The sequence below is a fragment of the Rhinopithecus bieti genome, unplaced genomic scaffold (assembly GCF_001698545.2).
Source record: "Rhinopithecus bieti isolate Rb0 unplaced genomic scaffold, ASM169854v2 scaffold_8307, whole genome shotgun sequence".
Taxonomy (NCBI): Eukaryota; Metazoa; Chordata; class Mammalia; order Primates; family Cercopithecidae; genus Rhinopithecus; species Rhinopithecus bieti.
Genome location: NW_016806443.1, coordinates 2130392 through 2144044, shown reverse-complemented (window position 1 = coordinate 2144044; position 13653 = coordinate 2130392). Strand labels below are relative to the sequence as shown.

The 13653-nt window shown below is 35.0% G+C and overlaps 1 protein-coding gene across 5 annotated transcripts in view; it reads right to left on the bottom strand.

Moving 5' to 3' along the window:
* Positions 1-3655: 3655 nt before the first annotated feature.
* CHRM2 (cholinergic receptor muscarinic 2) overlaps positions 3656-13653 on the bottom strand; it is a 155417-nt gene continuing 145419 nt past the window's right edge. For all 5 annotated transcript variants that reach the window (XM_017876515.1, XM_017876516.1, XM_017876514.1 and 2 more), the window contains one exon: positions 3656-9074. In XM_017876515.1, coding sequence (XP_017732004.1) covers positions 7628-9028 — 1401 coding nt within the window. In that variant the 5' untranslated portion in view covers positions 9029-9074 and the 3' untranslated portion in view covers positions 3656-7627. The remainder of the gene's footprint in view (positions 9075-13653) is intronic.

The window sequence follows — 13653 nt, the reverse complement described above, 5'->3', positions numbered from 1 at the left end:
CTCCAAGTTCTTCAGTTTTGGGACTTGGACTGGCTCTCCTTGCTCCTCAGCTTGCAGACAGCTTACTGTGAGACCTTATAATCATGTAATATGTAATTTAAGACGTAATAAACTCCCATTTATATATATATATATATGTAAATACCTGTACATATCTTTATGTATGTATGTATGTATCTATCTATCTAGCTATCTAGTTCTGTCCCTCTAAGAGAACACTGACTAATACGTAGGCTATGTCATATAGATTTGTGTATTTATACCCTAGGATGATCACACAACAACAAAATTGCCTAAAGAAACATTTCTCAGAATGGATCCCTGTTATTAGAATATGCATGACTGCATTTTTTAAAAAAATTGGTTTTGCTTTCTGAAGTAGCAGTGTCAACTACAACACAAATTAAAAGCAATCATTAGAAAAATAGTAATTTTTGTGTTTGCCTCTCAAAACATTTATAAAATTACCTTTAAAACATTTAAAAAAATAAAAAAATACTAGAAAGAGATGAAGTAAGTAGACATAAGAAAAAAACATAATAAATGGACATAAGAAAACATAAAAAATAAATAATAATAGCGGTTCAATAAAAGAAATTCTGTTAAATTTTTATTAATCATTTGAGAGAGTTGAGGGATAATTTATTTTCTTTTCTCACTGGGACTTCATATTTTATCATTCTTGTTTCATTCTAAATTTTATTCCTTATGGATTTTTTTCTGCTTAAATACAGACTTCTTCAGGTTATATTCTCCATGCAGGTTAAATTAACCAGTAGGACTGAGAGAAAAAAAGGAAATTATATTGTTCAACTACTTAATATCTGATGTTTAAATTACTTTCATTTACTTCTTTATTAATAATTTTTAAAAGTGAGATACCAAGAAAATAATAATCAGATTGTTAATCTTACTTTTCCTGCGTGATGGAAGATGCATACATGGCTTTCTTGTTTATTAACTCAGGACACAAGACATTTTGACCATTTGATCATGTGTTACATATTCACGGTAAGCTTTATTTCTAAATTTCTATCAATTCCATAAGTACAAAGAGCTATATATGCCTAAAAATGTCTGAGAGGGATTTTTGAAAGAAATGTGTGGAGAAAGTATCACTGTTTCCTTTACTCAGCACTCTAGATAATTATGCTGACATTTAAAGCACCATCTTTTATAGTAGCATAGTGCCTGAGGACACCCATTGTGAAGATAGGAATTTGTGGATATGTTTTGTATGTGTTCTGACATATTTCTCTGATTTAAACATGTTTTCTCACCATGACCCCATGTAATCACTGGTATGCAATGAAGAGATGGCCTGCAGACAACTGGAAGGCTGTTGGTGGCAGACAGAGAGCTAAAACTCACTTATATGATTCTAACAGAGTTAGAAAACTGTGCAGTGAATTGACCATAGAGCAAGCAAAGAGGAGCAAATAGAATTTTTTCTTCAACACCACTCAGCTGAACTCTAGAGTTCCATGGCCTACTCTAGTAATATTCCAAATGCTTTTGGAAGTAGTAAAAAGGTTATGCCTCTGGGAACTGTCAAGATAGACAGGATGAGACCTGTGTGTGTTTGTATGCATGTATATGTGTGTATTTGTATGGGCATATGTGTGTTTCTGTACCCGAGTATGTATGGTTGTGTATGTTTCCTTGTGTGTGTATGTGTATGTTAAGGAGAGAGAGGTTGATGGACTACTTCTTAAATGCAAATAATTTTTACTTGCCAGTAATTCTAAACAACATTGTAGCAGAATGATTCTTTCTTAATACTCCTATGAAAAGAAAAAGAATGTGTTTAAATACAGTCTCTGGAAAATACATGGTGTAGATCATCATAGAAAATATATGCTTAACATATATACTGTAGTGAAGATATCACAGACAGAAGTCAAGCATCTATTGTATTTGTCTTTAAACTTTGATATGTGCTATGGCTTGAGTATGGTTTGTCCCCACCAAAACTCATGTTGAGACTTGGTCCCAAGTGTAGCAGTGTTGAGAGGTGGTGGGACCTTTAAGAGATATTGTGTCGTCAGGGGTCCCCCTTTCTGAAGGGATTAATGCCCTTTTGCTAGAGAGAGTGCATTCTTGCAGGTCTAGGTTAATTACCACAAAAGTAGGTCATTGTAAAGTGAGATTGTCCCTTGTATTTTGCCTCTTTTGCACGGGCGTCCACCATGTAATTGCATCCACCATGTTAGAATGCAGCACGAGGCCCTAACCAACTGCAGCAGCCCTATGTTGAACTTTCCAGCCTCCAGAACCATAAGCCAAATAAACTTCTTTTCCTTACAAATTGCCCAGTCTCAAGTATTCTGTTATATCAACAGAAAACAAAGTAAGACATTATTCTAATGGTACTTCAGGTAAATTTATCATTATGGTTAGTTTTAATCCCTGGTGTTAAAAGCATGGCACTAAAAGCTTCCCAAGAGAGAAAATATTGGAAACATGTTATGAGGTAGAAAATTCTTCCTTAATGATGGCAAGATGTTTTTGATGTTTCAGTATTTGCAATCATCTAGTCAGGAATAGCATTTGGCATTTCATCGATACAGAATTCAATTCAAGTTCTCAAAAACGAAATGAGAACACTTCACTGGAACAATATAAAACTAACAGGAATGGATAGAAAACTCAAATATTTTTATTTTTCTAGAAATGACTTTGGTATAGACAAAGACACCAGTCCACAAGGTGAGTTGATATAGGTAAAATTTAGAAAGTAAATAGACATAGAATTGTGCCTTAAAATTTGAAGAGAACTCAAATTAATTTAAAAATGACTACCACTGCATGACTTGGTATCTAAAAACTGTAATAGTAATCCTTTAAATGTTCAGTATGTATACTTTTTATATTAAAATGTAAACATCTCCTGGAATTGCATGTCCAGTGTCAACTAATATCATAATTGTATTAGGTAACTACAAATTTGTGTTAATGGATCAATGCAAATATTCTCAGAAATGTGGGTAGTCGAGAGGAAAACAAGGAAAGGAAGAGGATTGCTATTGAGAAAATATAGGCCACTTAGAAAAAAAAAACTACCCACTTAAAATTTCATGGGGAAACTTCTAATATTATACTATACTTCATTAACCATTTCTGGAATTTAATGTATGGGATGTTCTGTTGGACCCAAATTGAAAAGAGTGGTTTATTAAAATATGATGCTTATAGAAATTTTACCTTGCTTGTCAGAATGAAAAACATTCTGAAGGTCATCCTTTTCTCCCAGTATGATTATTTTTTATTCCACTAAAATCAGTTAATTTGGAAGAGAGTGAAACTGTATGAGAAAGGGTTGGTTGCAGCCTCATCAAGTAATCAGACACTAGATCAACACAGCTGTTGGAACAGTACCAGCTGGGAAGATTCTAGTCAGAAGCAGCATGTCAGGGGCACAGGCGAATAAAGCATTGTTGTCACATGGAGTGATACCAGAAAGTTATTAATTTTTTCCTGTAAGGGATATTTAAAATCTGCCCTGCTCTTAAAGATCATAAAACAGTTTAATCTTAATATGGGATTTTGGCTGTTCTTAAATCTCTTCCTTCAGATGCAAATACTATTTTCTTTGAAAATTGAGCATATAAAATCAACTTTTGTTACTCAGAAGCAACATATACCATATTGCATATTAAGAGTTTGTGTATAATATATTTATTTGCATACAGAAATATGTATTTCTATTGTACATTTTATTATTTTATTTATAGAATATATATATATATTTAGCACATAGCATATTCCAGGAAGATACATTAAATATGCGCACATTTCATGCTACAGCGTGCACCCTTTAAGAGAAGCATTTTTAAGAGGCATGGTATTGAATATACATGCTGAGAATACACTTTGCACAATTTCATCCAGCTTTGGGTGCTTTCCTAAACTATTTGCAACACCGGTACTATGGTTGTTGAAAGGGATATTATCAAATTGGGGAGAGGGAGGAGACTATCAATGAACTAAGTAGGAGAAAATAAAAACAGACTGCATTGCTGAGTAATTGTTGCCATCATTTTGAATCCCCATCTCTCCCAATGTCAGATCTTCAGGATCAAAAAAGCAGTGGATGAACAAAGAGCAGGAGCATGTTGGACATCCAACTTGTACATTTCAAACCAGAAGGCTTACCCCTTGTGGCTTCTCATATTGATTACTGTGCCCTAATACTTGGGAGCTGGTGTTAAATTAATGATGAACTGGTAAAAGGGAAATCATTTCTTGTTTCCAAGAAATGAACAGATTTTTTCCGTATTCTTAATCTCCTCTTCTTATAAGATCACTCTGGGCTAGCTACATTATTGCTATGAAGAGGGAAAAAACAAAGACCTTACAGATATTCACCTTTCCAGTAAATGCAAAGAAGATAAATGATATTGTTTCTGAAAGAGGCTCTTAATAGTTTTTGAAAGGAAAAATTGCAGCTTCAGTAGAAACTGACCGTATCAACTGCAAATATTTTGATGGCCAACTACTTCTACCTCAGTTGACTAGATCTGTGGCAATCATAATTGAACAATATGATGCTGGAAAAAAGATGTGCTATATGCATAGTCTGGTGGTTTTTGATATGTAGATGTGGCCTGAGTTCCCAATCTGTGACTGACACATACACCAGACTCAAAAGAAAAGTGTTTCTGATACATGATTGGTGAGTATTACCTTTTTCTAACTGGTGAGCAACCTGCATTGATATTCTAAAAATAATGCAGGATTATTTTCCCACTAATAAGAGGCAAGCTTTAGAAATCCTTTAAAGTAGACAAGAGTTTCTCAACCTTGGCACCATTGACATTTTGAGCCAAATAATATTTGTTTAAAGGGGGTGGGGGAAAATGTCCTATGCATTATAGGCTATTTAGCAGAATTCCTGGCCTCTACACACTCGATATCGATAGCATTCCTTCCAGGGTGGCAACCAAAAATGTCTTTTCACATTGCTACGTGTCCCCTGTCGGGGAGAGGGGAATTGTCTCTGTTTGAGCGCCACTGAAATAGACAAATCCAGCAGTGGTTAATAAAAATCCTTGAATATAATCTCCATATCTCTCCAATCATCTATCATTTTCCGTATTCCTTCCATTTTCTGATCTGTTTGACAGAGTTTCCGTGGTGTCAGTCTATCTTCAATTTCTTTCTTTAACGTGACAGTTTCTCTTTCAATGAGGTTGCAGTGGCTGTGGCAAGGATCAATAACAGAGGGAAGAAAAGGAAGGATACAATGGCAGCAGAGACTAAAAGACAGCTTGACTCATGGTGATTTGGATTGTTAGAGCAAACAAAAACAGACCCTGAATCCTGAATCCTTGATGCCAAAGGGTTCTTCCCAACTAAAGCCGAATCTACATCATAATGATGCAATAAATTAAAAAGGGAAATATTTGGCTAGTCAATTCTCTGGGTTTCAGAAAGTCAAGGAGCCCACTGGCTTGATGGTATTTCCATTCATTTGATTCATTCATTTGAAGAAACAATATGAAAATAAATACAAATTTAAAATGTAAAAGTGCATGTTGAAGTAACTGTAGGAAAGGGAATCTATATAAATGAATGCTTTAAATATGGAAGATTATTTGGGGGGTAATGACTGAAGTTAATTAAACAGGAAATTGTTTTTACGAAGGGTAAGTCAAATATAAATACTGCTGGCAATTTGCTTCTTACTAACTTACCACTTTTTCGTTTTTTTTTCCTCATGCTTTTTTTCCTCCTTAACTCTCCAAATTGTTGAGGTGGCATCAATGAGGCTATTTATACAAAATAACTCTTTTAAATGCTGGGATCTAATATTGACAAATTTATCATATAATTAACATTATTATTACTGGAGAAGATACCATAAATCTAAAATCCAAAATATGAAATTTGAAGATGCATTTATCTTTTGATTTCTATTGATTGAGCCATTTTAGAAAATCTCATTGGAAAACTACAGCAAATAGTGTAAGAAAATATAAAGGATAAAATAACTAGTTACATGTGAATCCGTATAATCCTAATTCTGTATTTATTTAGATGACCAAATAAAAAATCTCTACGTGGCAAGATTCTATATAATGCCACCACTTAGATAATAGTTCCTGACATGATTATTATGGTCTGGAATTAGATGGTGAGAGATGGTATGGCAACAGCCACCTACATCCTTCTGTCAGATTCTGTGAGCTCGTTTGGCCTCTATTTAGTTAGCACTACATTTCTGTCACAAAGATTACTATAATTCTACTGATAAGGAATTTTGAAGTTAAATAATGTTAGGGAGAATTGACAATTTGAGGAATATGGAATATATAATTGTTTCAGTAATAGTTTTTAAAATATCTTTTTTTCCCCTTTCACTGGGTCATAGGATAATTGCTGACAACCTCACTTGATTATAATTTGAATATCATCCTTTAGCAGGCATTGGATAGAAGATCCTATTCTCTAGGGACTGACCCAGAAATCACCGGTGCTACGTGAGTACGTTAATCCTCTTTAGGATTCCAAATAAATAAAACAGCATTCCTTTCTGCTGACAAAATCAGGAGTTCATTTTCTATAAGTTAACATTTCATACAGGGGTTGAAATAGAATGTCCTAAACTTCTATTTTTTAATCTTAAAATTCACCTGACTTTAATAAACTTGCTGCAACTAAATCGTCCATTATTTAATTTGATGAAACCTCAACTTCAAAATGGCGTTGGTTTCTTAAACAGGCTTATGTTTTAGGTAGGATATTCTGTTGAAATAAAAGGCCATTTAGGAGAAAATCAGATTGGTTTTAACATTTCACATATAGGATCATAAGTGCACTAAATCCTTATAGGCCTTGATATCCCGCAGCGAATGCAAAGGACACACTGAGGAGGGGTGAAATGTCCATTTTCATGGCTGTCTCTGGCTAGATTTAGTGAAAGGCCTGTAGGTTTTGCCTATAAACCATATAGAACAGGGATGTATAAAATAATGGCATAACAAGAAGAAAAATGGTGTGACGTAGTTGGGGTTTTTGTTTGCTTGCTTTCTTTTCATGGTGGGAAAAGAAAGGCAAAAAATAAGCATTTATTACATTGCAATCCCCTAAATAGGACTGTAAAATAATAAAATATGCTCAACACTCTGGAGACAATTTCTGCATCCTTCTTTGATTTTCTTTCTTTACGTACCTATTGTATAGTGCCTATTTCTTTATGTTTAAGTCTCCATGTTTACCTTGTGACTGTGGCATTTCCTTCTCTTAAGGACGCATGAGAACAACAACAACAAAAGAAACAAAAAAGGAACAAGGTTATTCCTCTTGTGCAGAGACTGATAAAATTGTAGATTCAGAAGCCCTTCTTCAAGAGAGTATGAGAAAGAGTATATAGTTTCTTAAATCCACAATCCCAACATGTTTCTTTCATTGTCTCATTGCTCCTAATACTGGCAGTTTATAAGGTGCAATTTTTGCAAACTGGAGCCTAGGCCTGATAAGTGTGTCACTGCTGGGCTCCTGAATTGCACGTTTTGTAATCAGACTATAAAGTGCAGTGGCAGAGATTTTAAAACTAGGAGCTCTGTTATCCCTTTTATTCTTCTCAAGCTCCCCTTGCCCACCTTCTATCATTTTCCAAGATGTTTTACCTTGTAGCGCCTATGTTCTTATAATGACACATGAGAAGGTGTTTAAAGGTCTTCTTGAAGGTGGCATTACAAAGTGCATAGCAGGCAGGGTTGATAGTGCTGTTGATGTAACAAAGCCAGTAACCGATTGTCCACACAGTGTTGGGGATGCAAGGTGCACAAAAGGTGTTAATGAGCACCATGACATTGTATGGGGCCCAAGTGATGATGAAAGCCAACAGAATAGCCAAGATTGTCCTGGTGACTTTCTTTTCCCGGGAAGGAGGAGGCTTCTTTTTTGCAGGCTGCTTAGTCATCTTCACAATCTTGCGGGCTACAATGTTCTGCTTTTCATCTCCATTCAGACCTGAAGACCCCACTACCTCCACGGTGGTATTAGTTGGGGTACATGAGTCACTTTTCGGGGTCTTGGTGCCAATTTTGATGCATGTTTGCTTAGAGTTCTCATCTTTGGAATGGCCCAGGGAAGTGGAAACTGTGTTTTCATCCTGAGTTATTTCGTCATCTCTCATATTAGAGGCAACAGCACTGACTGAGGTGGAGTCATTGGAGCTCTCTTTCTCCTCTCCCTGAACACAGTTTTCAGTCACAGGATCTCTGGGGGCTTTGCCATTCTGGATTTTGTTGTGCTCCAGGCCATCGTCACTGCTGGGCATGTTGTTATTGTTTGGCTTCACTATCCTTCCTTGTACCAGACTTGGAGAAACAGGGTCTTGGTTGGCCACAGGCTCCTTCTTTTCCTTCTTTATCCTGCTCTTGCTGGCTCGGGATATGTGCCAATATAGCACAGTCATGATGATCACTGGCAAATAGAATGCTGCAATGGCCGTACCAAAGGTGACAGCAGCATTGGAAAAAAACTGAATGTAGCACTCCCCATCCTTCACAGTTCTCACCCCTACAATGAACTGCCAGAATAGAATGGCTGGAGCCCAGAGGATGAAAGAGAGGACCCAGGCAGCTGCAATCATCATACCTGCCATTTTTGTGGTCCGCTTCACTGGGTAGGTCAGAGGTTTTGTGACACAGAAGTACCTGTCAAAGCTGATGATGAGCAGATTCATAACTGAGGCATTGCTGACCACATAGTCCAGGGCTAGCCAAAGGTCACACACCACAGGTCCCAAAGGCCAGTAACCTATCACAGTGTAGAGGGTGTACAAGTTCATGGAGAAAACACCTATGATAAGGTCAGCACAGGCCAAGCTGAACAAAAAGTAATTGTTGACGGTCTGGAGGTGGCGGTTGACTTTAATGGAAACCATGACTAGAATGTTCCCGATAATGGTCACCAAACTGAGGGATCCAGCCACCAGGACAATAAACACCACTTCAAATGTCTTATAAGGACTGGTAAGAGCCAGGCTATTGTTAGAGGAGTTTGTTGAGTTATTCATTTTGTGTTCTCTAATCAGTAGCCAAGTAGCAAGTAAACATTTAAACCTGCAAGGAAATAGAATAAAATTAACAAACATAATATAACCATTGCTTTAAAATACATAATGTTGTTTCCTTTTAAACCACATTATTTTCTCCCAGTTCTCCTTTCCCCTGCATGATTGTTGTGTCTACCTGCCTCAGTTCTCCGTATAAAAAGCAAGACCTTTAAATGGAGGATTCAAAAGGACCTTTCAGTCTGGCAATGAACGTGAAGTCCAATAATGTTTTGAATATGTCCTTATCCAGATATGAGTATCTATCTATCTAGCGGTCTACTACATATCTCATCAATCAATGAAACTTAGCATAATACTGATAAATTGAATCAAATAAACCAAAATTACAAGCAACACTTTCTAAAACATCAAGAGATTCCTGGAATAGACATAAGAATTAGCAAACTAGTGAGAGGACACAATTATAGAAGAATGTATAATATTGAATGTGTGACTTTTATAGTTAGCAGTGCCTTTCCTCATGGAAACTCTAAACCTTTTTCACAATAATACTGAGGATGGTGAAAATAAAGGTAATATAATAATAATTTATTAGCCAATATACTCTCCCTAGATGAGAATTATTTTCCTCTGGCTTCTATTTTATTTTATACTTGTAATCAATATTACATAGTCAGCATTTCCGATATTCCATATCTTACAAAAGAATATTTGCTTATTAAATGCGTATTGACTGAAAAAGCCAAAATTATGCATAAAACTTTCCAAAGCATAAAGAGATTTCTGGAATAGACATACAAATTACATCAATAAGAAGACAAAATTATGGGAGAAAGTACCACTTTTCTGAATGTTTTATTTTTCAAACCACTATCAAATCTATTATCTTACTATTCTTTCTGGCAAACTTTTGTTTTGTAGAAGGAACTAAGGCTCAGAAAGATGAAATCCCAGTTTGTTCAATCATTCATTCTTTCACTTTGAGCTCACATATCTATTGAGCAGCTTCTCTTAATTAGGTGTTCTGGACATTCAATGACGATTAAAACAAGGTCTCTGCCTGGTGGCAGACATGGGTTGATAAAGAAGCAATTATTAAATCTGAGTGCACTTCTTGTTTCCCTATCCTGTTGTGTGTAAGTAAATACATAATCATCATTTCTGAGATATCATTGAAGTCTGATGACAACTGAGTGATCTTTCATAAGGGAAAATGAATATTGGGGATTTAGAAAAGAAAGTTAAGAATTCATCAAAGAGATATGACACATTTCTGGAGAAACAGCATCTAAAGGAGAAACTAGCCCAAGTTTCACCTCTTTTTGAAAAAATTGTGAGCTGTCAGAAAATAAGCATTGTTGAGAAATTACAATTTGAGAATATTGATTAGTTTGGATGCTATTAATTACAAGGTAATGGGCAGTGGTTTGCCCTTGAAATCCATGTAGAAAATAATTTGGTAAGCAACTTCATAGCACAAATAACATTTAAACAAATAATTTATTCTACTTTGGAAAGTAAATTGTTTTCCAGTACTTTATTTGACAAAACCCAAATAATGAGATTAGGCCTTAATATAATAAGACCCAAAATTCAGAACCCAGAAAGGAAAATATATGTAACTATTGCATATTCCTTTTTTTGCATAGAGCAAAAAAGTCAAAATAACAATTGAGAAACAATATTTCTAAATTGCACAATAGAAAATTATCCATTGTCTTTAATATAATGCAGTTTTGGCAAAAAAGGAAAGATGAAAGATGAGTAATCTAAAACATTGATGTAGTAGTTCAATCAAAGAAAAATTAAACATTAATGACTTTTAAACATATGAAATGATACTCAACCCCACAGTTTAGAGATGCAGATCCAAACTGTGAAAAACATTTTTCCATCCATAGTATTAATGGTAGTATTGAATACTTTCGGTGGGACTAGTGGGATAATCACCATGAAGGACAATTTATCTATATCTGTAGAACTTTAAATCTATATAAAAATTTATTAAGAAACACTTGTCTCAGGAATGCCACATCTAGGAATGTGTCTTTCAGATATAGTCATAAAAATGTACAAAGAGGTCTACTCAAGTATGTCCACTCAGAAATGTTTTTATAGCAAAAAATCGCTAGAAATATTAAAACTATTCATTGACAAGGGATTGGTTAAATATGTTGTGGAATACTCTTACAATGGAATATTATGCAGCTATTAAAACAGGCAGATATTTGTGTCCTGGCATTGCTGTGGAAAGTTATATAGTTAGAAGATGACATAATCATAGTGAGATATAGATTATTATAGAATATAATTTTATTTAAGCAAAAAAGTGATTATATATAATATTACATATGTATGTATTATATACCTGCAGCTCACTGGGAAATATTGAAGAGCTTAATCAGGGAAATGATGCTAATGGAATGCAACTTAGATCAGTTGAATTATTTTAATCGGATTTCTCTTTGACAATCCTTTTTGCAATTAATCATACAATTGTGTATTCATGGTAATTTATTTGAACAAAAACATTTTATTATCCCAGTTCTTATTCCAACAACTTCTTAATAGCTCAGTCAACTATAAGATCAGAATTGTGACTTGCTTACAAGCACCTTTTTCATGGACAGTTTGGAGTCGAGCTATATGTGTATCTGTTTCATGAAATGTTAATATTAATTCACTTAGTTTGAAAAATACCAAAAATGTATGTACTGGCTCTGCATTTTAATTATTTATTCGTAATTTTCATAAAGCATAGGACTTATACTCTAGTTTTTAAAAGATTTTTGAAAATTTCCTCTGGAGAATAATGAATAACACTTACGTTGAAAAGTAGGGATTTGAAATCAACTAGTTTGATGAGGATCTAAATTGCTAAAGTCCAAAATTCCCAAAATTACAATCCTGAAAGATTAAAATCCTGAATGTTGAAATCCTGAAAGCTGAATTCTGGAAGAGGGATTGGCATTTCGCTTGTATGCAGGATAGTCACATCACGTTGCCTGCATCGTGTTACGTGGAACCTTGTTACTGTTTTTATTTGGAAATAACATATAGTTTGAGGAGATATACATGATCACTAGGCTGACAAGTAGTGGACTTGTGAACTTAATTTTAGGTGTCAACTTGACAGAATTAAGGAATACCTAGAAAGCTGATGAAATATTAATTCAGATGTGTCTGTGAGGATGTTTCCAGAGGCAATTCGTGTTTGAGTGTGAGTAGACTAGATGGGGAAATGTTGCCCTCAGTGTTGGAGTGCACCATCCAATTGGCCAGAGCTCAGTGAGAACAATTTCAGAAGGTGACTTGATCTCTCTCTGAAACTGTGGTAGACTTTTCTTCTGTGGTCTTGGACATCAGAATTCCAGGCAGACCAGGCTTCGAACTCCAGGACTTATACCAGCAACCCTAGGGTGTTGAGGCTTTCGGCCTCAGTCTAGGACTTACACCATCCTCTTCCCTAGTTCTGAGGTGTTTGAACTTTGCCTGAGCCATGCATCCTGGGGTCTCAGGCTTGTGGATGGCTTGTGATGGGACTTCTCAGCCACCATAAACACGTGAGTCAATTGTCCTAATAAATCCCCTCATATATATATGTGTGTGTATGTGTCTATATATATATATAAATATATATATACATATAAATACATGTATACATATAAATATATGTATACATGCATATAAATATATGTATACATTGTGTAATATACACATATAAATATATGTGTGTACATATATACACACATATATACACATACAAATATATACATATATAAATATATGTGTATATATTGTGTATATATGTGTGTATATAAATATATACATCTCTCTGTCTCTCTGGAGATTCCTAACTAATACAGATTTGGTATTGGAGAAGTTGAATATCATGCTTCAAATATATATATGTCACTTAACATTAAGAACTATATAAAATTTATGGAACAAGTTCTATCATCCCCTTTACGTGATAAAGAAAACTGAGGTTGCACAAGTGGTTAAAGCAACTTATTCTTGATCACAATCACAAAGCTAATGAGTAAATAATCTACAACTAAAACCAACATCCTTACCTTGCAGTTATACACACTTGCTCTGTTTCCCTTCCCGTTTGAAGAATTATACTCTATCCAGTAATGTGTAGAATTGTTAGGCAGCAGGACAGTGATGAACTACACTCGGAGGTTGCTAGTTTAGAACATTTTGTTTCCGGTAAACTGGAATTCTTACTCAGGTGGAACACAATAAATTTATGTAATGTTAACAAACTTAGTTGCTATTACAGTCTCTGAAATTTTAGAGTTATAATCTTTGCTTGATTATACTAATACGGTATGTAAAAGTGGAAAGCATTTTTCTTAGAAGCAATCGCAAGCAGTGGAAGGCGGTCATTTCTTTCTCTCAGCATAATGCACAGGCCGTGTAGAATTGTTCCTCTTCCTCTAAAGAAAGCAGTTTCCTCCTGCAAACTGCACACTGATTCTACTCTTTAAATTTCTGTAAAAGTTTTTAGTTCTGGTATGGCATCATAGGGTGGTGTTAAAGCAATAAAGGTTGATGAAATAACATAATCACATGAGACTACACAATGAAGATGACCTTCAAGAACTCAGCATCTTTTT